This window comes from Notothenia coriiceps, unplaced genomic scaffold (assembly GCF_000735185.1).
Source record: "Notothenia coriiceps isolate Sejong01 unplaced genomic scaffold, NC01 NC01_scaffold00022840, whole genome shotgun sequence".
Classification (NCBI taxonomy): Eukaryota; Metazoa; Chordata; class Actinopteri; order Perciformes; family Nototheniidae; genus Notothenia; species Notothenia coriiceps.
In genome coordinates, this window is record NW_011355541.1 from 118,017 (window position 1) to 145,571 (window position 27,555).

The 27,555-nt window shown below is 39.3% G+C and overlaps 2 protein-coding genes across 2 annotated transcripts in view; both read right to left on the bottom strand.

Annotated features, from left to right (window-relative positions):
• Window positions 1-27,555, bottom strand: part of igsf9a (immunoglobulin superfamily, member 9a) — a 52,568-nt gene that overhangs the window by 7,804 nt on the left and 17,209 nt on the right. Inside the window, 8 exon segments of the mRNA XM_010781159.1 lie at window positions 1,272-1,465; window positions 3,654-3,765; window positions 4,216-4,366; window positions 6,040-6,156; window positions 6,570-6,710; window positions 9,676-9,818; window positions 10,443-10,588; window positions 23,368-23,509. Coding sequence (XP_010779461.1) covers window positions 1,272-1,465; window positions 3,654-3,765; window positions 4,216-4,366; window positions 6,040-6,156; window positions 6,570-6,710; window positions 9,676-9,818; window positions 10,443-10,588; window positions 23,368-23,509 — 1,146 coding nt within the window.
• Window positions 20,579-22,871, bottom strand: LOC104954105 (mitochondrial import receptor subunit TOM40 homolog; the record flags this gene model as incomplete). The annotated part of the gene is made up of 5 exons (XM_010781160.1): window positions 20,579-21,073; window positions 21,194-21,296; window positions 21,965-22,041; window positions 22,194-22,316; window positions 22,808-22,871. Coding segments are annotated over 5 exons (507 nt in total), but the record flags the coding sequence as incomplete, so codon positions are not given.

Consider the following 27,555-nt stretch of genomic DNA (forward strand, 5'->3'; position numbering starts at 1 on the left):
GTCTGTCGACATCTGTAAGATCAGAAAAAAACCTTTGAAGATACGATCCACTTCAGGATGGCAAATAAAACAGCTACACCAGACATATGAGAGGTTGTATTTGGTCACAGCCCTGGCTTAGAGGCAGTTGCAAACATGGCGTGACAGTGTCAACATGCAAATATATGCCGTGAAAAATGTTGTACCGTGTTCACCATCTTACTTGATAAGTTAAGCATTTCTTTACCCCCAGACCTATATGTTCCATGGGTAAGTTACTATTTTGCCTAAGCTCATGGCCTTTTTAAAAATAATTTATATTCTCAGCCATGTTTTCTCCCTAGGCAACATTTTTAATGTACGTTTCAATGGATCACTATTTTGATTTCCCACACCCTCAGCTTTGAGTCTAGTGATGTTATACCCACATTTGTTGCCAAGACCATTTGCTTGACTTTAAGCCTTGATATGTCCACACTTGAGTCAATGCTGTTTGACACTATCCATTTGAATCAACCATCTCTATTCGTCCATTTGTAATTTAAAATGGGAGGACAAACCTAACACATCTCTTACACTAAGGAACATAGGAATGTCCCCAGTGCTAGCATATGCTAATGGTCAGGAAACAAAAAGGGACAGCTGAGAGAATTTTGGAAAATTCTTTAGTTTTGAAGATGTTTGGTCTTCAAATATTTTAAATGGCCATGATGATGTTGCTGTAAATCATCAACTGTATGTAAATTCGTCCTTAGAGGGATAGGAGTGTCTATACCAAAATGTCATGGCAATCAATTCAATAGCTGTTGGGACATTTCAGTTTGGACCAACAATGCAACATCCCAAAAAATATGTTTATGTTTGTGTTCGTAATGTTATTTGACCAAATGATGTTAAGATGTCAAGATAACTTAAATTAACCAAACGTTTTAATTGCAGAGTGGTAATAATGATCTTTATCTGGGTACAGACACCAGGTTTTATCTTAAATTACAGCACAGGATATTAACCAAGCTTCCTGTTGGCCTTTGGGCAAATTACTCAGGTATTCAACTTTAATTAGCTACAGTTGATATAATCTGCTGGCAGCGTTTGGCTTTACAACCGGCAAAACTGATGGTCAGCACTGGGTAAAAATGAACAGCCTGAATATTCTGTGGGTTGTTACTAATAACAAGGATAAATATAAGACCTGATAAGAGATGTGTAAACTCAGTGAGCATTTTGCAAATCTGCAACTGTGACCGGCATATAATCCTCGGATTTAGAGGAAACTGCAGAATGATACTGACCCAAGGTCCGCATGGTGGTTATCTCGCTGAACGGTCCTGTTCCCATCTTATTCTGGGAAAGGAGGCTGAACTGGTATTCTGTGGCAGGAGACAGGCCCGTCACTTGCAGACTGCTGCCAGAAGACGGGGGCACAGGCACAGAGAACCAGACCTTCTTCCCATCATTAACACTCCTCGCTGAAGTCTTTTTCACCCTGCAAAAAGAGAGAAAAAGTGAGAACAAAAGAGCGGCGGGGAATTCTGGCGGTCTGGTTTTATGAAACATGACAGAAAGTAGGTTTCATTAATCATTCATACTCATCATCAGCTTCAGATTTCAGGGTGAAGACAGCACTGATGTGTCCATGCTGTTCCACAAAGCGCTGGCAACTCAAATTATGGGGATTTTTATGTTCCTGAGGATTCGGATGTCTCTTTTATACGGAGCAAATGACTTGACCCAGAGGCTAAAATAAATTCTATTCACCTATTTAAACCAGAGGAACTTTAGAAAATTATTAATATCAGTCTGAAAGCTAAAGCTTTTGAAGATGAAGGCTTCTATAGAAGTTCCGTTCTTTTATGAGAAAATAGAAAAGGCTAGAGTGAAACTCAGGTTAACCTGTGGATGATTGACTGGTCATTATTTCATAGGCAATTGATGTTACTGCAGGTTATAGTCATAAAGCAAAGAACGAGGACAAGGATTTATTTTCACGTGAAATGTGTTGGTGCTTTTTCTTTTCTGCATTAAAAGGTGGGGTAGGTCATTCACTTCAGAAACACTTTTTGTTATATTCCATGGAATGCTCTTCACATCCCGATAGCAATGAATATATTAAATGCTTTGGTAATAAATGCATAAAAAAAATTAATCTGTGGAAGCCGTAGTGCTGTAAAAAGCTACACAAATTATTTTCACCGGCCCGGCTAAAATAACTGGATAGCCTACCTGCCTGTCAGCCTTCCATCTGCGCACAAACTTATCTCGTGCCCTCATTGGTCATGTGCGCGTTCGTGTGTGTTGGAGGAGGGGCTCTGTAAGGAAGTGGCAGATTTCTTCAAATTCTTGCGCACTCGAGCTGGTTACTCCAAAATTACCGATAATGATGATTAATCGATATAAGTACATGGTGTATATATATTTTCAAAAAACCTCTCTGCTACCATTTTTAGCCTCAATGAGAAAAACTGCCATTGAAATGTCAAAGGGAAAATGCCCACAATATATCTTCTTCACGTTATTACAGTACAGAAAAAGCGCAAGTGTTGTTTTTTTCCATAAAAGGGATTTTTTTCTTTGCACTTTGACTTTTCTTTCATAATATATGGTATTAACATGTCAGGCTGGCAGAGCGAGAGGAGACTTGAGAGGGATGTTTATACTGATTGGTTGAAATTATATTTATTTCAATACTGAGGCGATGACCCAGTTCTGTCTCAGGGATTAAGATAGCTCATCTTCATCTTCATCTGATGTAGTGCTCCAAGGTTACAATGTGATTAAGATGGGCATTAGGTGAAATGTTGTTTCATCGTCAAATCTACAGTTCAGTGAATCCTCTTCAAAGAGGCCCTATCATGCTTTTCAGGGGTTTTCCATTTCCTCTAGTGTTTTATACAGGTTGTTATGTATGTAAATGGTCTACAAAGTTTAAAATCCCAAAGTTGTTTCAAGAGTGCGTTTCCCTCCCTCCCTGAAACGCCTCCATTGGACTCCTTCATTGATTTAAATAAACATAGCGACATCACTATGTTACACTCGCAATTCTATTGGCTACCACTACAACATATTATACATGATAGGCTTAGGGGCGGGACATCTCTAAGCAGTTGACCAATCACAACAGTGCCATCCAGCTAACCAATCAGAGCAGACTGGACTCTGTTTTCAGACAGAGGGTGAAAAGAGGTGAATGAAGACCTTTTTGAACATTAAAGTATGTAAACATGTCACAGTAGAGGAACAATATACATATATCAACCTAAAAATGATCATAATAGGACCCTTTTATGGAATTTAAAGACATTATAACTCGACTAAGGACATTTCATTGGTGCATTGGCTGCAGTTTTACATTTATTTCCTGTACATACCATGACCTTGACTCACTTTTCATACAACACTGTCATATCAAAATTTAACCTTCAGAGCTAATAGAATAAGCACGGATTCACATATGTCTTCCGCTTTCTTTTTTTCCCTCAGTCACCTTCTATTGTAGCTAGCATAGCCACTGCATTATGAAACTATGCTCTGCAGCAGCGTTTTTTATTGTAGCTGCCAAGAGGTGATAACGGATAAATGAATTTCTCATCCTCGAGATCAATAGAGTAATACCGGTGCAACCGATGGCTGCCATGGTTACAGCGAGGGAAGAAAGTGGGAGGCTTTACACCCACCAAACTGAAAATGTCTGTGCTGATCCTCCATCAAAGCCTGCCTCCCAGGAAACGTTGGCCTGCCTCACCCCTGGAGAGACGGACAGAGAGGCAGCAGCATGGGGACTGGTGCCTGTAATGGAGGGAACAGTTGAACGTGCCAGCACTTGAAAGCGCTTAAGTTTAGAGCAGGGGTGTCCAAACTAGGGCCCGAGGGCCAAAAGCGGCCTGCGGGAGAATATGAATCGGCCCTCAGCAAATAAAAAAAGTATAATGGAATACGGCCCACAAATGAAACTTGAGCTTTTCTTGTATTGTACTTATTAAATATATCTGTAAACATATATTACACAGTAGTGTTCATGTGTTAATAATAAGCCCAATTACATTTGAAAATATGTTCTAACATATCTAAGTCGATAAGACAAAAGCCCAATAACTTACATAACAAACTTGAAATATACCCTTCATATTTCCTCTTATGATAATCAATCTGGGGCTCCTGTTGTAAGGGATGAGCTGCTAACAAATGAAATGAAACTCTCTGGAGAGCTGGGATGTAAAATGTCCAGTGACCACTAACCGAGGACAAAGACTTGTGTGACAGCTTTCACCGAGGCCACACGGTTTGTGGCGCTGCACTCCCACGCCCCCTGGTGGTCTTTAGTGACGGGCTGCAGCAGCAGAGAACCGTTGCGTTCAATGGCGTAAGATGTGCGACGAACCAAGTCCATCTACAAGAACAGAAAGCATATTTACACATGTAAGAAACTCTATGTCTCAGTAAATACAGTATATCAAATCAAGCCTATCTCCAAATAAATATGTTTAAGATTAACTGAGTTGTCCATTATGTTTCAAGGGAGACTTATTTCCTCAGAGGAAACGGTTGTAGTTTTAAATACGTCAATAATTAAATAATGATTAAATAAACTCCTTGGTTAAGTTTAGTAAAAGATCATGGTTTGGCTTAACAAGTAGTTTATTTCGTAAGTTAAGTCAATAAGCAAGTCAATGTTGATTTTTTGTTTCACGCGCGACACGAAACGCAGTCAATGCTCGTGCAAGTGTTCATGGGGATGCTAATAAAGAATAAGAATATGTCTTAAGCATGAAAGTCACACACAATAAAAACATATGCAACTGAAAAAAATACAATTCATAAAACAGATAGAAGGTTGTTAAAATTCGACATTGTATAGAATAGATGATGCTTTATCATTATCAAGGTAAATCGAACTTGTTTAATAATGTCGATTCTTCGTCATAATGTCCAACTCTAATATATACTGCTATCAGAAAGTATTAACATCTTAAGTAATAAGCGTTTCTCCTTTTTTGTGTTTTTAATAAAACAATAAGTACCTTATCACTAATTTCATTAAGTAAATTACACAGCATGAACAGCCACTTTGTTATACTGTTAATTGATTCTGATCCCATTGTCTGTGAGTCATGATTTAAAAGCCTTTATTTCCTTCAGGAAAAGGGGGGGGGGGGTTCATTTGCTGATTTCCAGAGCTCACTATGTCTGTATTGAGGAAAAGCACTGATTTATTGCCTTGTGAGGCTGCACTAACACAGTGGACAGATGATATTGCAACCACTAGATGGCAGCATTGACAGAATGCTTAGCGTTGGCGTCCGAAGCGTAACAGTGGAATGACAAATTGGCGCAAAATGGCAGTAAAACTGAATATGTAGGCAGGGTATAATAACAAGTGGGATTTAATCAAATCCTAGAGCAGCAGAGGACAGTTGGCGTCCATCCACTCCTCCCTCTAAACATCCTACGTGAAACACGCTCTTTTAACAATTCAACACAGTTTTTGCCAATTGACAAACACTTCCTACATTATATTGTGTGAGCTACGACGAGCCACTAGCTAACAGTGAAGTTAAGTTTCCCAACTGAGCTCATTGCCCAAACTAACATGTAGAAGGGTCATTCACAGAAATATATTAACATTTTACAAAAAGGAAAGAGACAAGGATTTAGAAAAATACTTATGACGAATACGAAAATGTTAAACATATATTTGGTATAAACCAAATCAGAACTGAAACAGAAAACAATTCATAAAGATCATAAGATAAGATAAGATAGAACTTTATTGATCCCAATTTGGGAATTGTTTGTGTTGCAGCAGCATAAAAAGACAAGAAATAAACAAGAAAGTAGAAAATATACATGTTGAATTTACAAATGAACAACAACAAGATATAAAGCAAGGTATTATATTTACATAAGTATGCGACATACATCAGGAACATTTTTTACTAAGTGCACAATTCTGTAATATTTCACCCTTACACACTGCATAGAGGATGTCCTTGTCAACATGTGCAGGGCCATAAATAAAGCAGGACTGCTTAATTATTGAATAAACTGCACAGGGTAATTTACCTTGCTCCAGGTCACTTTAATTGTGGGGTCCTGGTTTCCTTGACAGGAGATAAGCAGAGTCCGGCCCACCTCCTGTCTGTACTCCTTCTCTGGGTGGACGCTGAATGATGGGGGGTCCTTTGAATTTCCAGAAAAACATAGAGAATCAAGGAGATTGCAGCAAAAGCAACAATGGGATTTTAAAAGACTGGATTATCGCCGCTTTGTACGAGATTATTTTAATAACAAAAGGATTAGCAGCACAATTAACTCCCCTAATCGTGGGAAACATTGTAGTGAGTGAGTTGACTTCTATTAATGCCAGGGGGGCTCACGCATCCAAGTGAAAAGGTCAATGAGATGTCGTCAGAGTTAAGTTTTTAATTCTGTGTGACGGGTTCATTTGTGGCTAATTAACATGTGCATACACTGGAGTAAATAGACAGTTTAGCAGAACTAAAAGGACATATTTGGTTGCAGTTTCTGAGCTTGATGCGTGACATTAGGAATTTTAAATGTAGTTATTATCCATTGAGTTAGAGCACACTTACTTGTAGTATTACATCCACTGGCTCAGATGCACCCATAGTGCCATAGCTGTTGTATGGGGTGCAGGTGTACACACCTGCTGTATCGTCATTGACTGTGGTCATGAGCAAAGAGCCCAGTGGTGTCAAAGTCCATCCTGGATACTGAGAGAAATGTAAAAGGCTTACAGCACATAAAAAAGACGAGCTAGCACACACAAACAGACACTTGAATGATACAGTAGTAGCATGAGCAGAGAGCTTAAACAGCCAAAAGGCAGGAAATCTCGTACGCATGAGCTCCTCAGCTGCGCCTGAAGGATTTACAGAAGAATTCTTGAAATCTGCCGTCCTGAAGTGGTTAAGTACTTAATGCCAAACGGGCAGATTATTTCCAAACTTCTCTTAAATGTTGCATTATATAAAATTAATGAAAACAGCTTTTGATATCTAAAGAACATTAAGGAGATAAAACGGTTTTCTGTTTCTGTAAACAAACACTTTTTTTGGCAAGGGGCATCCATGATTTATTATATAAAAGTGGCATGCTTGTTTTGGCAAGCAACGAACAGGCTTGTATATTGTACTTGCCAGTGTCTTTTTTTACAACTAAAGCATACTCTGCTTTATTTATTTGTTCACTCTACTGGAACTACACTTTATGAAATCAACATCATGCTGTATCAGAAAAAATCATTAATTTACAAGAAACATTTAGTCAAAAGTAGTGCAATTTTCTCATAGACTTCTATAGAAAAATATGTTTCGTAACCAGTGAAGTTGCCCCCTGCTGGCAATTACAAAGAATGCAGGTTTAAGGCAATCTTGCAATGCCTTCACAGCCCTGAAGTGCTCAAGTACTTAATGCCAAACTGGCCGATTATTTCCAAACTTCGGATTGAAAACTGTACATAATTTATTAATGTTGACACAGCCTTTGCACAAATGTAACTGAAGTAAATGTAAAAGACTGTTCTAATAAAATAGAAACCTGTGACATCACACTGTACCATAAACTCACTAAATATATTTTTACTGAGATATCAATTTGAGTGAGAAATAGTGTAATTTTTTCATAGACTTTTGTACAATAACACTTATTTTTGCAACCATTGGAGTCGCCCCCTGCTGGTTATTAGAAATAATGAAGGCTTAAAGCATTACCACAAAAGGCGCTTTCACAGCGGAGTACTTGTCCCAGGAATAGTTCCGATAGTTCCTGGGATTTTGCATTCACACCAAAAATATCTGGAACTAGAACTTTTTTTCAGGAACCTTTTCCTCCCTTTTCAGTCCCTGCTAGAGAGGTGGTACTTTCCTGGGGAGGTAAAGGTTCCAATTTCTGATTGGCTGAGCAAATTGCAAACCACGCCCCGTAAAACTACGAAAAGTGTTGTGAAGCCGCCATTTTATTTGCTCGCATTAGCACTATTAGCATTAGCCCAGTGCACCAACAGAGAGAGAATAACTTATGGCAACACAACAGAAAACATGGGAGCGGTGGAGATGAGGAGGTGTCGGCGTTCTGGCGATTTACTCGGAAGGCTTCAATAGGAAGGCTTCAATAGAAGCTGCCGGGACTCCCAGCAGCTTCTACTGAAGCCAGTCCCCAACTCCGGGGACTTCCGGCCGGGGACTTCGGGTGGCAGTTTACGCCGTGAAGTTGTTTGCGGCCTGCCAGTAAACCCAAAGCAGAAAAAAGAAGAAGTGACGTCAGCGGCTTCATTTGCCTAATCCTCCCTCAGGGACTTATTCCGGTGTGAACGCGATCTACTAGAGAGTTCCGGAACTAAAGATTTCCGGGGAACTAAGTTCCGGGAACTATTCCTGGGAAAAGTAATCCGGTGTGAACGCCCCTAATGACTTCATTGCCCAAAAGTGGTACTTAATGCCAAATGGGCAAATCATTTACATCTTCTATTAAATTGTACATTGTCTAAAAAATTCTCAGCTTTTGCAAGATGAGGCAAAAGATCAAGTGGTCTTCTGTTCGTATTAAAAGAAAAAAAATCTTATGGACATTTCCTTTGAGGTGGATCCCTCAGTTCTTAATATAAATTCTCTGGAGAGCTTTGAAAATTCCTTTTTGATGCATTTGCATTATAAGCCATTACATTTTCTAGTCATTTTTCCCCAATAAGCCGCACCAGAAGGCTCGTGTTGTGCTATGAATGCAAAAGGTTCGCTCTCACTTTAATGAAGTCAAAACTGCCATTATCCTTCCCAGAATGAGGCTGTGAGAAAGTATTAGTGTGTGTATGGGAGCTTGTGACATCCAGTGTGGAATTGCAATAATTGGAAGAATAACAGCCTGACTCCTCCCGTGCATCCAGCACTACAGGAATATATCACAATTCCTGTGGCGCAGCTCATCCAACGACATGTCCATCGCAATGACATCAAAGTGTCGAGGTAGGGGGGGGGCAAATGCAGCATGTGGAGGGGAGGGGTGGGTGGTTGGATGGAAAAAAGGGGTTTAAAAGCTGGCACCCTGTGATCATATTTTGAAACAAAAGTATGTTTAAATATGGATTTGCGACCTGAAAGGCTGAGGTTAAAAGATCCTGTGGTGCACTACTGTGGAGTCCCCCAGCCTCTCATCTACAAAGGTTCCTACAGTATACTGTACGCATCCATCAGAAGAAGCAGAAGATTGAAGTGGAAGTGGGGGAAAGAGAAACGTGAGAGCAAGGGGCAGTAAGGAGTTCCTTGGGGATTGCTTCAGAAGCTTTTAAGATTGCACACCCCTGTCCTTTAAGGAATGACTGTCCAATTGAAAGAATATTTCCAATATTGGACACTGAAAATGTCCGACTTAAAACGAAAAAAATGACTTCGCCCCGCAGTAGCAAGAACAAAGTTGCCCTTCTGCTGGTAAGAAAACTTGAGTTGGCCGATTGTTAGAAAAGCTTTTCATGATGAGCTGCTGACGGCGGCTCATAGATGTCCACAGTCAGCAGCGGGGCCTGACATTTCTCTGCTAAAAGAAGATGAATGGATTCATCCTGTAATGTTTGCAGCATCAGGGATCAATAAACGGAGCGATGTTGACCGGACAAAAACAAGGGACAGTAAAGGTCGGTCACTGTTATGGCAGCGCTTCTCAATCCAAAATGATCATTTTTATTACCAAGGACAGGTCGAGTGGTTCTCCATCTTTGGTCCAATCCACACGAAGCAGAGGAGGCTGAGCGGCCGATGGACAGGCAACCGTTCCCTTCATACCTGTCGGGAGGTACGATTTACGGGGCATCGGAAGAGCCTGGGCTGGATCTGAGCAGAGGAAAGACATTTTAATACATCTGTAATTTATACGTACATCGTTTTGTTATGAATTGCTGCTAATTGAGATGACAAAGCTATTTAACACCGTGTTAAAGTGGGCTCAATAAAACAAGTTCTACTCTGGTTAGAAAACTGTTGGAGGAACACTCTGCTTCAGTTGTATCCGCTTTTCAAACCAGGTGTTTAACTTGCTTTAACTTAATGCATTTGAGAAAATAGTTAAAAAAATTGGCTCCTCTGTATATTATCAGAGATGATCCTCACCCGACATATTGCCTCTCAGAGGAAATGTCATCTGAAAGAGAGTTAAAAACAACCCTGGACTTTAAATTGTACATTTTAAGTCCCCTCTGCATTTAATTATAGAAATGTATTGCCGTGGCAACAAAGTTAACTCAAGTTTAAGAGCAACTTACGAAGAGCACTACAGGCGAACAAAGGTAGTATATAATTATTAGGTGCAATATATATATATATAAAATCTTTTGCTGAAAAGTACATGTTCGTAATAACCACTTTGGTTGCAAGTGATTTGTTGAGACTCTTGAGGAATAGAAAAGTATTTGATGTATTACGAGGGCTCATGACTGCAGACTACAGACAGAAACGTACGCTTCACGGTGAGGTTGGCGGAGGCGGTGGGGGGGTTCAGCAGGCCATTGCTCGGCATGCAGGTGTAGTTCCCAGAATCCTCAGGGATGAGACTGGAGATGAGCAGAGTCCCATCTACCATGATCTTCACCCGCGACTTCAGAGACCTTGAGAATAGAAAACAGATGGAAATTCTTCGATATGTAAAAAAAAACGACTGCTGGTGAATAACAGCGAGAGGTAATTCAGTTCCTCCACTCCAGTCAAGGCAAACACTCTCGGAGAGCATCAACAGTGTGGGAGTGTTTTTTTTTCTCTTCTTCCTGTGAGTTATTCACCACTGTGTGCAGATGGAGGTTAAGGAAAATTCATTTCATTTCAGTTAGTGGGTAGAAGAGTGCCCACACATTTTATACATTCTTACATTTACAGAGAAACATGGAGTACTGTACCAGGCTGCAACAACTTACTAATGCTGATAATATGTGGGACGCCTCACAGTCACACATTGCGGTACATTACCATACAGGTCAGATGACTCATGTACTTTTACTGACACCGATAATTCCCCACACTACTGTTTTTCTCACTTCACATAACAGCAACCTATTTAATTCCCTTTAGAATATTTTTATATTACCAGTGAAAAAAGGACATATGTTAACAAGTCGCCTGCAATGACAAACAAACCAAAAATGATCACCAAGAGTTCTAGGCCCTGAGCGGTTTGGTCAATACTGAAATATCTCAACAAACATTACACATACTGTCATGGTGTGAATTTGACTGTATTATAACTTTGGTGACTTTCCATCTAGGGCTGCCGTCATGAAGTAAGAGTGACTTGTCTTATAGGGTAGCCAAATATCTACAAAACAAATGACATAAATTATTTGGCTGACTGTGCTAATTAGCAAATGTTAGCATGCTGACACGCTGAACTAGGATGGTTATTATATACGTCACATCTGCGTTAGCGTGTTAGCATGCTGACATTAGCATTTAGCTAAAAGCACTATTCTGCCTACAGACTTCAATCCACAGTTATCAGGACTGTCAATGTAACTAAGTAGTCGTCTAACGTTATTAAACTATATCGGGGTTGCATGACTGACTTCAACACTACTAACTACAGGTGGACACGTGTTTGCCGTGAAGACGTTTAAGAGTTTCATTTAGCCACTTGTTAGCAACCAACACTTTTAAGACACGTTAAAGCATCCAGTTCACAAGTAGAGTTTTTACAGATGTAATGTATGTCCTAGAACTAAATGTTAAAATGTCTTGTAATTGGTTTGCCACCAACCCTATTTCAGGCATCAAACCAAAAGCCCATTGAAATATTCATTGACTTAGAGACGAGGAACCAGAAGGGCTAAAATGGAAGCTAATTTACTGGTTAAAGGAGTCATTCCTGCATCAATCCAAAGCCTAAATGATGCTAATAAATCAACTCAATTCAAAAGTTGAAACAGCTAACTCACTGAATTCTGTTTGAGGGTTCATGTTGTTTGTTTCCATAATTCATAAATTTTGATCAAATGGAATCCCTGTGTCGTTAAATATACAGAAAAGAAAAATGAAATATTCAGCGATTATGACAACATAAATTTCTTAATCTTGAACACAGTAATACCAATTTTTAAACTAGCTTTTATGGTCAGCTATAGCCAAAAAATAAGCCCTTTAAGTCATGACTGTTAACAGTGCTATATTTTCCCTTTACACTGGTGGATCCTTACAGACATCTGATGGCAGCAGGTTCCATCTGCAGTCTCTAACCGCGGTGACGTTTATGCAATGTCAAACCACAATCAGGCACAGCAGATCTGCTGGCGGATATTTAAAGCAACCAGCAACAGCCAAAATAATCCCAGAACCCCCTGGTTATGTGAACATCAAGCGTTCCCTTCATAACCTATTCCAAACAGGTTGCACATCAACAGGCCTGTCGGAGATTGCAGCAATTAAAACATTTCCCATGATTCTACAATAAAATGGTGAACAGCCTTTCTCTCTAATAATTCACTTTTTCTGGTACTCCACGGCTACAAAATTGCCAAAAAGTGTGTTTGGCAGGCTCTCAAAGAACTTGGCAGCTCCTGATTGCATTCTGGCTGTGATGCTAGGTCAACAAAAATAAGGCCTGTGGTGTCCACTTGTACACACAGAGCAGCAACTGAACATCGATTTGTGGCGGGAGAGAGAAAAAACAACTCTGTGGAGAGAAAGTACTGATAGTTGGAGGGACATCTGAAGCATGACTCAGATTATCAAAATCCACAGTCATCAGCACTTGGATACATGTTTTAGAAGAGTGTTACAGACCTGTATATCCTCGACCATATGACAATATTGTCTATCCTGATGTAACATTATTACCAAACCAGCTTCATCTCCGTCAGCTGATTATTCCAAACATTAATATGCGCGTCCACGGCATATATTGCACGAATGTAGGTATCCAGGAAAGCAAGGTATCCGTTATAAATTAGTTTTCCACAGCAGGAGAAAATGGACATGAGGCGAGAGAGGGCGTGAAATGTGTCAATTGCTCAAGTCTCACGGTTAATGCCTGAGTGCTGGCAGCCCTGTGAAAGAAGCAGGAGGTGTGTGATTTACGGTGAATAATGCACACACTGCAGGTGCTGCTGGGATTGTATTTAATCTGAGCTGTATTTTATTCGATTTCATGAGACAAAGAAGAGAAATATGATTAATTGAAATTGAATGTGGTTTAAGTTTCGCCATCCTCACCTCTTCCTGGTTATATTTGCATGTTTCTTTTCACTTAAGAAGATTTTAGTTAAAGTGGACCTATCATGCTATATTTGAATAATATAGTGTAGGACCATACATATAAGGCATATTTATACTTTTTATTTTTCAAAATACCAAACAGATCATGCATTTTAGCCATTCCTCATTTCGCTCAATTTAACACTGTCTTTGCATGGGCTGATTCTGTGAGAACAGCACCATCTACAGGCCTGGCATATGTACTACAGCGTCTCCAGCGCTTTGGAACTGCAATGTCCGTGGCTGTCTCCTCCTGATTGGTGGAGTTGGCCCAAGTAGCGCCACTTCTGTCACTGAAGTGTTCAAATCTGGATCAGTCTGTATCAGATCCGTTCTGCAACGGATCTGATACAGACTGATCCAGATTTGAACACTTCAGTGACAGAAGTGGCGCTACTTGGGCCAACTCCACCAATCAGGAGGAGACAGCCACGGACANAGGGCCGGTTGTAACTATATATATATATATATATATATAAGATATTGTATTATATTACATTATTGCCTCTGAATTTGATTATTATCGGATAGGGTAATAACTAACTATGTTTGAAAGCAGAAGTCCAGGGCAAATAATTGCAAGTCTCTTCATTGCGCATGTCACAAAACAAGATGCATTGTGGGACATGTAGTTTATGGGCAACCTGCTTCTGTAAAGTGGCATGTAACCGTATAATAAACGTATTATATTCTTTGCAAGCTCTTGGGGGGCCGCATAAAATGAAGTCGCGGGCCGGATTTGGCCCCCAGGCCTTGAGTTTGAGACCCCTGCCCTAAAGTCTCTATTTTCTAGCTGCAGCCAAGTTAAACAATGTTATCCACTATATTATCTACACACATTAACATCTGCTTCTCCATCAATGAAAGCAACAATCTGATTATTCATCAATTAAAAAGTCAAATCTGCTTCTTTGTTAATAAGAAAAATGTAAAATAAGATTCTGCTTCTACAGTATACCAATAGAATCTAAAAATCGGCATCCTCAATAATCCAGAAGCCAATATTAGTTTCTTCGTTAATAGGAAATAATAACGTCTTCATAAATACATTTGAAAAAGTCTGCTTCTTCAAAAGAGCCTTTTTCTATGCGTCTTCATCAGTAGTGGTGTAAAGTAACTAAGAACATTTACTCAAGTATACTGTACTTACTTTTACTTGAGTAAGATTTTGAATGCAGGACTTTTACTTGTAACAGCATAGCCCTACACTCTGGTACTTCTAATTACTCACGTACAAGATCTGAGTTCTTCTCCCACCTTTGTTCATCAGTAGAAGATACATCCTTCTTCTTTGTCAAGTAAGGGGTGCTTTCTGGATAAGCTGCAGAGGTTGGATGGCTCCTCTGTTATCGACACCAGAGTTCAGTTCTCCACCAAAGGTCTCCAAATGATCTGCTTCAGAAAGTCACTCGAGGTCAACTTTCTCCAACTCGTCTTAGCTGTGATTGAATGAGGTCTTCAAAACCATGGCACGGACCGTACTGTAATAAAAGAGACTGCTTCTCCATCAATAGAAACTAATATCTGCCTCCATGTTCGAGTCTTGCTACATGAGAGCGGGACCCAGCGCACCGTTCAAAAACAAGAAGCGACAATTCCCAAAAGCCTGTGACATGCAGTCATGTGTGGTTCACTGAAGGATTTGATGACTAATGTTGAATGCCCTGGTAAAACTGACATAGTGTAAGTGGAGAAAAGTGTTTTCGCTTGAGGTCTGGCACATGTGAGGTACATTCTGAATCAACCTTTTGTGACACATGGCCAAAAAAGGTATCTGTTTTTCATCTTTATTCTAACTAAATAATTAAATACACATTTAGAAACCTTGTGCCTAAAGTATAAAGAAGTATGATAAGGTCATTTCTTTATGAAAATCATGATTTCTTTCTCTGAGTTTGCCAACAAACTTTTAATAATAATAATACATTTAATATAAGGTCGCCTTTCATTACACCCAAGGAGACCGTACAATTGAGTAAATACTTAAAGGTCACCTATTGTGCAAAATCCAATTGTTCATGTCTTTTATACATCAACATGGGTCCCCTCTGTGTAAAGAGATTCTGAAAGTTTCAGGGAAAAAGATTCTCTCAAGATACTGCAATGATCTGTGTGGGCTGGTAGCTTGAGAGGTGCAAGTTCGCCTCCTGGGCCCTGCCAAGGTGTCTTTTGAGCAAGGTACTGAACCCCCAACTGCTCCCTGAGAGACTGGCAGCCTCTCCAGATGCATGTGTGTGCAACCTGCCTCTACTGTGTGGTTAAACTATGGATGTAAAAAGAGGGGAAACTGAATTTCGAGCGATAAATAAAGGCTCAATTTCTTCTTCTTAAAAGCAACAGAACATGATTAAAAAACACTAATAGGCAATCATGGAGGATACAAAGTAGACACTTGATGGTGAGTAGGCTAATTTAAACAGGTGGGTTTCTAGTTAGTTTAGCCGAAAGCCTGAGCACCCATGGTGACGAGGCGAGGGGACGGTTAGCAAACTGTATTATGTTTGTAAGTGCAATGCCTTTCACTTCACGGTTTTATCATACTGCTCTGGTCTTAAGCCAGCGGTTCCCAACCTGTGGGCCCCTGAAGGCATTGCAAGTGGGCCGCCAAATAATTTCCAAAACATTATGATTTGTGTGGAAACATTAACATTAACCTCTTTTCCTTTTTCTTTCTTGATCCTCCTTAGCAACAGTCAATACAGTCCTTGACAGCGGTCTGTACTACTGGATTAACAACGTGTCACATGTTCTGAATTGACCAATCAGAATCGAGTATTCAACTAAACCGTGTAATACAAATGTCTGTTTGTTACTGATAGCCAGCTCCTTTTCTAATTAAAATAAAAAGTACTCTGAGAACTTTATTTAGCCTCCGTATTGTTTATGGTTGAATGTGGGCCGTGAAAAAAAATGTGATTCTTAAGTGGGCCCTGAGTTGAAAAAGGTTGGTGACCGCTGTTTTAAGCAATGGGTTGTATAATACAACACCAGACACAATGCTGTTTAAACATTCAAAGATGGTGGTGTGGTGCACTCCTGAAGCAGGTCAGCCAAATAGGAGTGGGGGGGGGGCAGGTTGTGGAGGTCTTTTAGGTGAGCAGGAGGTTTTTGGAGTTGATCTGGGATTGAACAGGAAGCCAGTGCAGTTGGATGAGGATGGGGGTAATGGTGGATTTGTTGTTAAAATGCATATTTAGCTTGAACTTAAATCACAACAAAAGGCAGCAAAAGTAAAATAACACATCAGTGCCAAAGAAAGCTCTCTGTGAAAAACTCAAATATATGAAGTGGTGCGTATTCAAAGAACGAGTGGAGCGATGTACTTTTTACAGGCACATCCGAGGTGTTCGACAATACAAACTAGAACATGGAGATGTTTTGTTGGTGGATCAGAAAAGTGGCTTTTTCGTAGTGAGGTAAGGTTTTTTCCTCCATTATATTTCCTTTTAGAGATGGGGACAATAACTGCGTGATGATAAAAGGTTCTCTTTTCTGCCTTTTCATGGATGTTGTGATTATCAGTGTTTTTGCTTGAAAGTGGTGGTAGGATTTATGATCAAATCATAGAGCTTTTTTCCACTTTATTTTTATTCAAAAGTGTGGTATTCAGCTATAAGAGCGTGACTTATTGATTTCATGTTCAGATTTTATCCTTATAACCCTGCCCTCGCACTAAAATAGCCCCCGTTAGCGCTTTGATTTGCTCTGCTTCTCTTTCACTAATGCACAGATTTCCAGCGTTCATTTTCAGCCCTGCTCCCTTTAGTCTGTCCCTTCTGGGCTACTGTAGAAAACATGGACGCTTCACTATACTGTAACTGGCCGTTTCTCAATCGCGAGTACGCTTGCTTTGTAGCACATGTCTTCCGAGTCACTTCCTTCAGAAGCTAGGCAAGAATCTTTCCTGGCAGTCGGAAAACGAAGAGTGGAACAGGCTAGCAAGTGTGCAGGTGTGCGTCATATGAGAGGCCCCACCTTAAATTTTCCGCCACAGATTTAGGGAAATTGGTCCGTGCGCAAAGCATTGTGGGGATTTGAAGGACGCAAAGTCTACCCATGTGCAGCCTCGAAATTTCCCCCAAACCAAGGACGCGGCCTCGTTGGAATTCCAAATATGCTGGACATTGGAACGGTCCTGCTGCGCCACTTGATGACGTAGCATCCTTGAAATATTGGCTTGGAAGCCAGTTTCCTCGAGATTGAGAAACGGCCGCTGACTGACTAGAGTACATGTTTCCTATGTGAAGGGATCGTGCTAAGCAAACAAAAACACAATGATTATTAGTTTTATTTAGACAGAAGTGGATATTATAAACCCCTTGGTCCCCCAAAGCTCCAGGGCAAAATGTGCAGCCCTTGAAAATTAGTTCATCAATTTTGAAATACAAATATTCCCATTTCTACTTGTAGTTGTCTGAAGCACTTTACTGATTGTATTCTGTATTTTAATCCATATCCTATTCTTTTTAAGTGCAAAATCCTTTGGCTTTTTTACTTACTCCATTTTTTATTAAATTGTTTCTAAAATATAACTTTCAATTTATTTATAATAATATTAAACCAATTATAATTTTTTTAACATGTGAGATTTAGTCTCAGTGCTCTCATCATCACAGATCATAATATAGTTTTTGACTGAACCTTCACCCAAATAACCATAAAAGTCATGTGTTTTGTTTGCCGCATATAAATCTCTGGTTGTGTTTTAAATTGTGATGTGAACCTTGTTAAAGTACTTTGCACCCGATGCTTGAAAAGTCCTATACAAATAAAGCGTATTCATATTATTAAAGGTGAAAGCCGCAATCTAAGCCTATAGCCAGCCCTAACTTTAAGCATTATCTTTTTTATTACTGCCGATTTTCATTCATATTTTATTCCTTTTTTCATTCCATTCCATTGCAATGTAAATACTGTTATATTTTTTTATTATATTTTGTATTGTTTTTATTATTTTTTCTAGTTCCCTACCTGTGCTTTAATTCATGTTTTATTTGTATGTACGCACCATGACGTCAAGCCAAATTCCTCATATAAACCTACCTGGTAATAAACCTGTTTCTGATTCTGAAGGAAAGTCTTATGCCTACTCTTAATTGTGGAGAAGGTGTCTGCATTCAAAGCATTTTCTCCCATAAAAACCTAAATGGCCAAAATAACGAATGACTGCAGACTTAATGAAGACAACAGGATATAGCATTTGCCAAAAAATGCACGTAACACATCATATTTAACGTCCATCATGTTACTGTAAAAGCAAAGGATGTAGCTTGCCTGAAACTGTGGAAGCACTGAATGATGTTCTCTGGTGAAGAGGTTTGACAATAGCAGTGCTCAGTGACAGCGAGAGTGAGTGGAGAGCGGTTCAGGATTCATCCACCAGACAATTGAACACTCTTAAAAAGCTGTGGCTGGTTTCGGGTCAGTCGAGCAGGTGGAGGGCTTCATTTGCATTACTTTCCCCTCCAGAACATTTCTCCATCACACATACTAATTCATCCAAGTTACACTCGGATTAATACTCCAGCTGATTTTGACAACGAGAAAAGTTTCTGAGAGGCTTTTTGGAGCTGACGCATAATGCTGTTAACAGCTGAGTACAGCACAAGGATTATTCTGATTATCTTCTTTGAGTTGAGCGGGATAAAAAGCTCTTTTGTTAAACGTTAAAAATAGTAAGGTGCTCTTTGAAAATGTCAAACCTACTTTCGGTTTCTTTTTTCTGCAATTACTCACAGCTTTATAAGGATATCTCAGTTTCATGGGGGTTTGTGTTTGAAGCTTGGCACAGGAAGAGTTTATTATGAAAAGTAAATCATCATAGAAAGAGGGAATATTTGTGGAATATACTTCATGCTTATGCCTAAAGTTGAACAAATTATGTTTTTTAACACGTAAGGAAAGACCATGCCTGACATTTTATACCGTTGTTATTTCGTGATAAGTCGATCTACAGAAAATTAATGGTGACCTATCATGCAAAATGCAATTTTGTACGTCTTTTATACATGAATATGTGTCCCCGGTGTTCCAGGGAACTCACCAAGTGTCAGAAAACACAACCCTCTCTATTTTCCTCCATACCCAAATCTCTTAAAAAGGGGCTGCAACGGATCTGATACAGACTGATCCAGATTTGAACATTTTTATGTCGTCGCAGAAGTTGCGCTACGGCTATTGGGCCAACTCCACCAATCAGGAGGACACAGCCACGGACATTGCCGTTCGAAAGCGCTGGAGACGCTGTAGTACATATGCCAGGCCTGTAGATGGTGCTGTTCTCACAGAATCAGCCCATGCAAAGACAGTGTTAAATTGAGCGAAATGAGGAATGGATAAAATGCATGATCTGTTTGGTATTTTGAAAAATAAAAAGTATAAATATGCCTTATATAGGTATGGTCCTACAATATATTATTCAAAAATAGCATGATAGGTCCACTTTAAGTTGATTTGGTTAACTTGCTAGGAGCACAATTTTAATACATTTTAAAGACTTCATTTTGTATGGCAATGGAGGGTTTAGTTTGAATCCTAGTTAAATTGCATTTAATATGACCTACTTTCAGGATTAGTGGGCAGCTACTCTACAGAACCCAGGGAGAAGTGTGGGGATCCCATGCCTTGCTCAATGCACTGTGATAGTCTCTCAAGATACCCCCCGATACTATTCAGTGAGTTGTTTTTCACTTGGCTTACTATACATGAAATTATCTTTATGATCTGTTTTCCTGAGATAATTCAATAACTCAAGTAGTATTATACCATTGTGAAGACCTTTGTTTTTAATGGAATACGGGATTTATGGCATGACATATTAAGACTTTTATGGCAAACAATTAACTTTTAACAACACACTTGACCTTTCATGTAAGCTATAAAATACTTTTTAATGACTGTGTGAATAAAACCTTTCATGGGACACATTCTATCACGTTTTTCATGATATTTCCAATACTATATTCTATAATACTATACATTTGATTTGGTATTTTACCAAATGCTGTGCTGTGAATTTTTTTATATACTTTTTGTTTTACTATACCCTGACCTTTTTGATACACTTTGGACATTGTAGGAGTTTTGTCATGATAATTTAGACATACTGTATACTATGATTTCCCCCATTTATTGTATGACTTTTCATGATATTTTCAACATATTTCTCTGATGATGCTTACGTTTAATGGTGTTTTTATCCCATACTCCCCACAGTAAGAGAAACCATTTGAGAAAGTTTGTGCTGACAGTAAAGCCTGTAAAACATCTTATAAGTGAGCCCCAAGTAGAATCTGAATCTGAAAATTAGCCTCATGTCACCTTTTGCATCCAGTTCTTCTACAAGCAAACGCATCCACTTTTACAAAAAGTAATCACATTTATTTGAATCATCTTACATGATCACAATATATTATGTCTAACCACTTTGATTTTCACATCACATGTTCTCATGCATCACTGATGCCCTCTGTTATACATCGCTCTAGCCTCTGGGTATATGGAATACACCATAAAAGGAAAGACATTTGTGCTACACAATGTAGGCATGGCTTGGCCAGTTCTGGCTCCTTGGTAGTTATCTTTGTCTCTCTGTCTGCCCCGGGAAATCACAGTTGTGTAAGAGAGTCTCTGAATCCAATTTCTAAAACTTAGTCCAGGTTCCGGTGTGTCTCTGTGCTGGTCCAAGCTGTGGCTCCAGGCGCCGCCGCACCGCTAGCCGATGGTGACACCAAAGCCACACTGGAACTTGTTCTTGCGGTGGTTGAGGAAAGCACCGAGAGCCAGAGAGAGGGGCAGCGGCAGCAGTTTCTTTTCCAGGGTAGCCCCAACCATCCAGTTACTATCAACCGTGCCTGAGGAGAGGAAGAGCACATTTTTTAAAAGAGAAAATCTATATTTATTTTCGCCCTTTTCTAAATGAATAGTCATTTCATTTGTGTGGCGATGGGTGTATTAATACTGGATTTATTTACCTTTAAAGAGCAAGTTAGCTTTGGGAACGTCCAACTGGTAACCAAAGGACGCCGTGGTTTCTTGCATCCTTGTGTTGGCTTCAAATTCAACTCCTATCTGCAACTGTATTAGAAGATAGAAGTTAGAGAATAGATTGAAATGTTTTCATGTTTGTCGTAAAACAATACAGACATGCCTATTCAGATTATGTTTCTACCATCAGTGCAAGAGAAGACGAGGATCAAATCCAAAGGCCTCATTTAAAGCATAACATGCATTCTCAAGTTTAAACTATAATGAGGCTTCAGCACTCTGAGCGGCCTCAGATTCCCCCATCACTGATTCTTTGGACATGCAGTTGGGGAAAAGAAACCAAAATAGGGAAATGTTACAAAGCAAAACAATTCCCTTTGGAAGAGACTCACTAGTTCATACTGCTTAAGCTTCAAATCAGACTGAGGATTTCCCCCCCCTTTCCTTATATTGAAATCTCTTTAGGAAGGGACCCATTTGATGGCCAGTATCAGGAGAAACCATTACAGTGGGCAAATAATGATTGATTAAAGAAGACCGTAACTTTCCCCACTGTGGGCTTTCTGAAAAACATATGCTTTAAGTGAAAATTTGAATGTGAAACAAAATGCTGCATCTGAGAAGTTTTGGGAGATGAACGATGACACACACACACACACACACACACACACACACACACACACACACACACACACACACACACACACACACACACACACACACACACACACACACACACACACACTAATTTCAGGTACCTGATCATTGGCTTTGTGATAGTATGTAGCATGCGCTCCTCCTCCTCCCAAAGTCAATGTAGCTATGAAGTTGTCCCCTGGGGAGAAATAAATGATTTGAGAATCTATCACAGAGGTAACATAAGAATGAAATTAGATTTGGCACCACTTGGTCCATATCACACGACAGAAGAGTGATTAAATGAACAGGTAAATATAAGATTGAGAGAGTGACAGAGCAGGGATCTACCTGTGTACCTGCCCAACAGGAAGGTGACGGCCCCTTCCTCCCCAGGTCTTCTGTGGTACACCAGTTCTCCACCCATAGCCAGAGCCGGTGTGATGGACTGCAGATAGTGGCTCACCAAAATGCCTGAGGGAGAACAGGAAAAGAGCATCACATGATGTACACAGTATGGTCTCTTATCATCTGTATTTGTAGTATGGACATCCTGAATCAAACTGTGTGGAGTCGCTGGCAGGTTTTTATCAGATTTCAATAATCAACGAGAGAAACTTGACAACCTGCCACAATTAGACTTAGCTGTTATCTGGCTAGTGCTCTCTGTAGCTAGTGTCTATAATCTGCCAACGGTTGTTTTTGAGGGGAAAAGCTCGTAACACTGCGAGTTATTCTGTCGTCACAACAACTCCAAACAAGTTTGACTTCAATCCCTATAAAGATCCTGTCATGCAAAATACAGAGAGAGACATCAACTTTTCTATCATGACTTTAAAGTGAATATGTCTCGAACCAAGGGACTGCAGCACTTTGATCAATTAGTTTGTAAAAAGATTAGTATGGGCTCAACAACGACCCCTCTGTGGGACTTTGTTTGAGGAATTAGAAAAAACAAACCATACCAGATCCAACAAGACATCTTGGATTTCCGAGCGTCACGGCAGAGGGTGAAGTTTCCCGCAGCCATCCATGTCACACTGCAGTTACAAACTGTATGCTGCTGGTCTGACANTATATATATATATATATATATATAGTTACAACCGGCCCTTTGAGTGCAACCTTTATGCGAATGTGGCCCACGATGAAATTGAGTTTGACACCCCTGCTTTAGAGGAATAAACATATTTTTTAAATCTTCATATTCAGAAAGTTAATGAGACTCATTTTACCGCACGTCCTTTGTTTATTTACAATTTCCACTACCTCTTTTTGTTGATTTCATTTTTCCTCCCTCACTGTGAAACATTTTATTTTTTCAAATTTTCCACCAAAAGCGCAAAGTGAGATTTGATTTAGATGGAAAGATCCAAGCAGAGCCCGTAGAACTAAGAGAATAAAACAGAAAGCTCACAAAGGTAACGTTTTCCTCCGCCTGCTGAGGGACCTGCATTAAACATCAAAGGGGGGAGATAAAAAAAAAAGCTGTGTTTCAGGAACAAAGAGTAAAGCGCGCACTCACTCGATGTGATGGACGTTCTCTCCACCTTTCTGCCACACGTAGGTCATGTTGGGGGGGTCGGCCACTGCCTGGCACCGCAGCAGTGCATTCTGGGACTTGTTGAGAGAGGTGCTTTGGGGAGGTATGACAATAACAGGCGGACCTGTAGGGAGTCACAAAATGTGTGATTACAAAAAGGGATACAATTAAATACAATTATCTAAAATGATAGGAAATTGTGCCAATTTAAAAAAAAATGGAAGCAGAAATACTTTATTTATCAGAGGGGGAATTGAGTTTTTGTAATAGTCGTTCTGTTTTAGAATTATATAAAATATAAAATAAATAAAACAGTATGGGAAAAATAAAGACCTTTTTGAACATTAAAGCATGGAAACATGTCACAGTAGAAAAACTAAAAATACCAATATGAACCTGAAATTAGCATAATATGTCCACTTTGATTATATACTCATTGTTAGTCTTTAAAAAAAGCTTTTCACTTCCCTCAAAATGTGCTTTATCATTTCAATTCACCCGGTGAGTGTGGCAGAAGTCACAAAAAGTGCCCTTCTTTATGTCCTTTAGGCTACACTTTTGCCGATAACGTTACAGCAGTGTTCAAAGTTAACTTTGATTGCGAAATAACATGTTTGTATCAAACAAAATGTTCTGCTTCAATCGTTTCTTTTGAGTATTTGTCCTTTCAAAAACAAGTCCACTGCACTTAAAAACCCTTTGTTTTCTCTCTTGCCAGACACAAATGGAGACAAGCTCCTGTATTAAAGGGGCGGTCTCAGAGCAATCCAACAGCACCATAAATAACATTTAAAATAAAATAAAAAATAACTTTCTTTCTTAGGGTCAAAGTGTCATTAAATATGATGCTAAGGAGCTTCATTCAGAGCTTCATTCAAAAAACATTAAAGGAACTTTGAATGTAAAAAAAATTGTCTTCGAGCACATCCCAACGTTTTAGGTTCATATTTGTATTTAGTGCCTCTACTGCGACATGTCTTCATGCTTTAATGTTCTCCCTTTGTCTCCCCCATAGCTCTTATTTTTAATGTGCATTTACTCTACCCTTCAGTATCTTTTAAACGTCCTAAATGCATCAGAGGAAGCATTGTTTTTCATTTACTGTGGATCTATGAGAGAGTTACTGATAAATAAAAAGATACGTAACATACCGACATGAAAGTGGAATCAAGTGTGAAATATGGCGGAGTTACACATCATAAAACTCTGATCATGATCTACCTCACACACAGATGATTAGTATTCTCCTCTGCAGTGTGAATGTGATACGACACTCTAAACACATCAGTTCTTATGAGTTGAAGAGAAAATATTAGAAATGTAAGTTTGAATGTTGGTGCAATACATGAGGATATATATTTAACTGCCCCTATCCATTTTCAATTATTACATATACAAACTCATCTTTAAACAGTTCCTTTAACGTGTAATTAATATTGTATTCTTTGTATTTTAGTGTTTGGAGATTATTTTAACATTAATTTTAACCTGCTTTGTAGCATTATTTATTAATATTATTATTATTATTATTAATAACATTATTTATATATTTGTATTTCATTTCTTTTATTATGTGAATATATGTATTTATTATTATTGATTATATATTTTGAGAAAGTACTGAGTTGTTTTACTAAAAATAAACAGTTGAACAATAAATACAAATAAATAAATGCTTTATTAAAAGAATGTTTGTGATATACCAGTATTGACAATAACCCTGATACTTAAAAAAAGGAACAAAATAAATATTTATATATCGATTAAATGTTGTATAAAACCATCATACTGCCCTGGTGAATTATCACATCCAAGATAATGATGTATTTAAAATGTGATAGTAGCAAATTAGGCTAATTTAAATATTTGTACACAAAATAGAAGAAAACATAAGTGGTGACAATATTTTGGATTAAAAAATATAAATCTACAATGTTTGTCGAAAATGCAGCATTAAAAAAAAATATATGATTTGTTTTACCATAAGGAAGTAAAGTACCTCCAATGTAGCATCTAAGAAAATGTATTTAGCTACTTCCCACAATTGGAGTGTAATAGTGAATGCATCACTGCAACAAACACTCATATTACTGTGAGAAAATGAGCTGGGGATTTGAGTGTTGAAAGTCCTGATTACTGCTTAACAAAAGCAAAGGAGAAAAGCTGTCAAAAAGAACCTTTTCAGAAACAAAATAATTGGAAACATAATAATACCCGATACCCCTGAGACTCCTGCTGTCAAATGTCATGTAATCTCCTAGTAAACTAATCATGAACGCCTGTTAGAAGGTGTTGCCATGCATTAGTTTGGAGGTTACCGAAAGCTTTTAGACTTCATCCAGATCAGCTACTAGTCTCCTGTGATCCATCCATGTGGCACCGGCGCACAAAAACACAGCCAAAGCTTACATAATGTGACTAAGACTGACAGTATTAAAGCGGTATGTGCTCGGGATGATTATTATTCAAGATTCCAGAGACATTAGGCAAAAATAAATAAAAAAGACAATGTTCCCCCGCGCAGCAGCACCACGCTCCAGACGAGTCCTGGCCCTCCGGAGAAAAAAGACCCCGCAGTAGGTGTAGGTGTAGGAGTACAAAAAAGGAGTCAGGAATAAACCGCACAATGCATTACGTCGTGCTGTGTTGGTGGTGTAATCCTATGATACATAGCAGAACATTTGCATATTCTACATGTATTTGTCCTCATATTGGGCAGTCAATTCCTACATTTCAGGCAAGTCGTCAAAAAACACAAAACTATGGAGTCTACCAAATGAATAAAAAACCGGGCACATTTAAGTCCTGGATTCAAGATAAACAATGTTGTTCTTAAACCTATTACCCATGTAGACACACTTGTATTTGATATATAGAATGTATCTAAGTGGATGTGTTTTTTGTTTTTAAAGAATAACTTTTCCCTACAAACTCATGAATGTTGATACCTATACAAGTGCAATTCTATTATTCTTGATAACCCAAAAAACAAGTGACATTCTACATACCTGCCATTGTTATATTGCTCATATTAAAGCTCATTATTCCTTCACTAATATATGTTTTAAATATATATTTATTTATTTTATAAGGCTGTCCTTCAAACAACTGTTTTAATTCAAGTTTCTCACCAAATACAAGATTACATTTGAATAGTTTATGATAACGATATAATAATCCTTTGCCCAAATCTTATATTTACTGAAAGCTTGAACGAGTCATTATATAACTCAATGAAACCTATAGGTTACTTACGTAACCCCAGTTCTCAGAGTAACATGAAGTGAGATGTCTCACTATGGGATGCGCCTCATCGCGGAGCAAACAGAAGCATCAATCTCATTACGCCAATCCTGATTGGCTGGTGATCTTGACGTCAGCGTCAGGGAATCCACCCCCTATAAGTAGCTTGCGCTACGCCGCATGCGTCATTCAAAATAAGCACCTCTTCTCGCTTCACCATAGCAAGGAGGGCCGTCTGGTGAGACATCTCACTTCATGTTACTCTGAGAACTGGGGTTACGTAAGTAACCTATAGTTCTCATTCATAACACTCCGTTCGATGTCTCACTATGGGATATTGTAGCTCCCGTATTGCCAGACGAGCTTATCTCGAAAGTCACCAAGACCAACCAGAACTTAACAGTTAGAGCTCTAACTCAGCAGGAGGCCCAGCACTGCATGGGCCACACTGGGAGCAGAGACGTCTAATCTGTAAAAGCGGACAAAAGTGAGCGGCGAGGACCAGCTCGCTGCTGCACAAATGTCTTGGATGGAAACACCCCTGAACAAAGCCCAGGATGTAGCCAGACCACGAGTCGAATGAGAACGCAAACCCGAAGGTGCCTGCAGACCCTGACTCGTATAAGCCAAAGCAATTGCTCCACAATCCAGTGAGCGAGCCGTTGCATTAGTACAGGCTTGCACTTCTGAGGGTTATCCCAGACCAAGAGTTGGTCATTATGACGAAACTCTTTTTGATCCTGTCCATAGTAAGTGGCGTAACGCACGCGGCTGGACATAGCAAATTCCGCTGCGTTCGAGGGCCACGGCGGCGGAACATGCTCACTGGTCACATTGGGGGTACATGAACCCCCACTTAGGTAATATACCCGAGGGTGGGCTTCACCACACTCTCGTTAACCCTCGGGCCGAATGAGTGATGAGCGA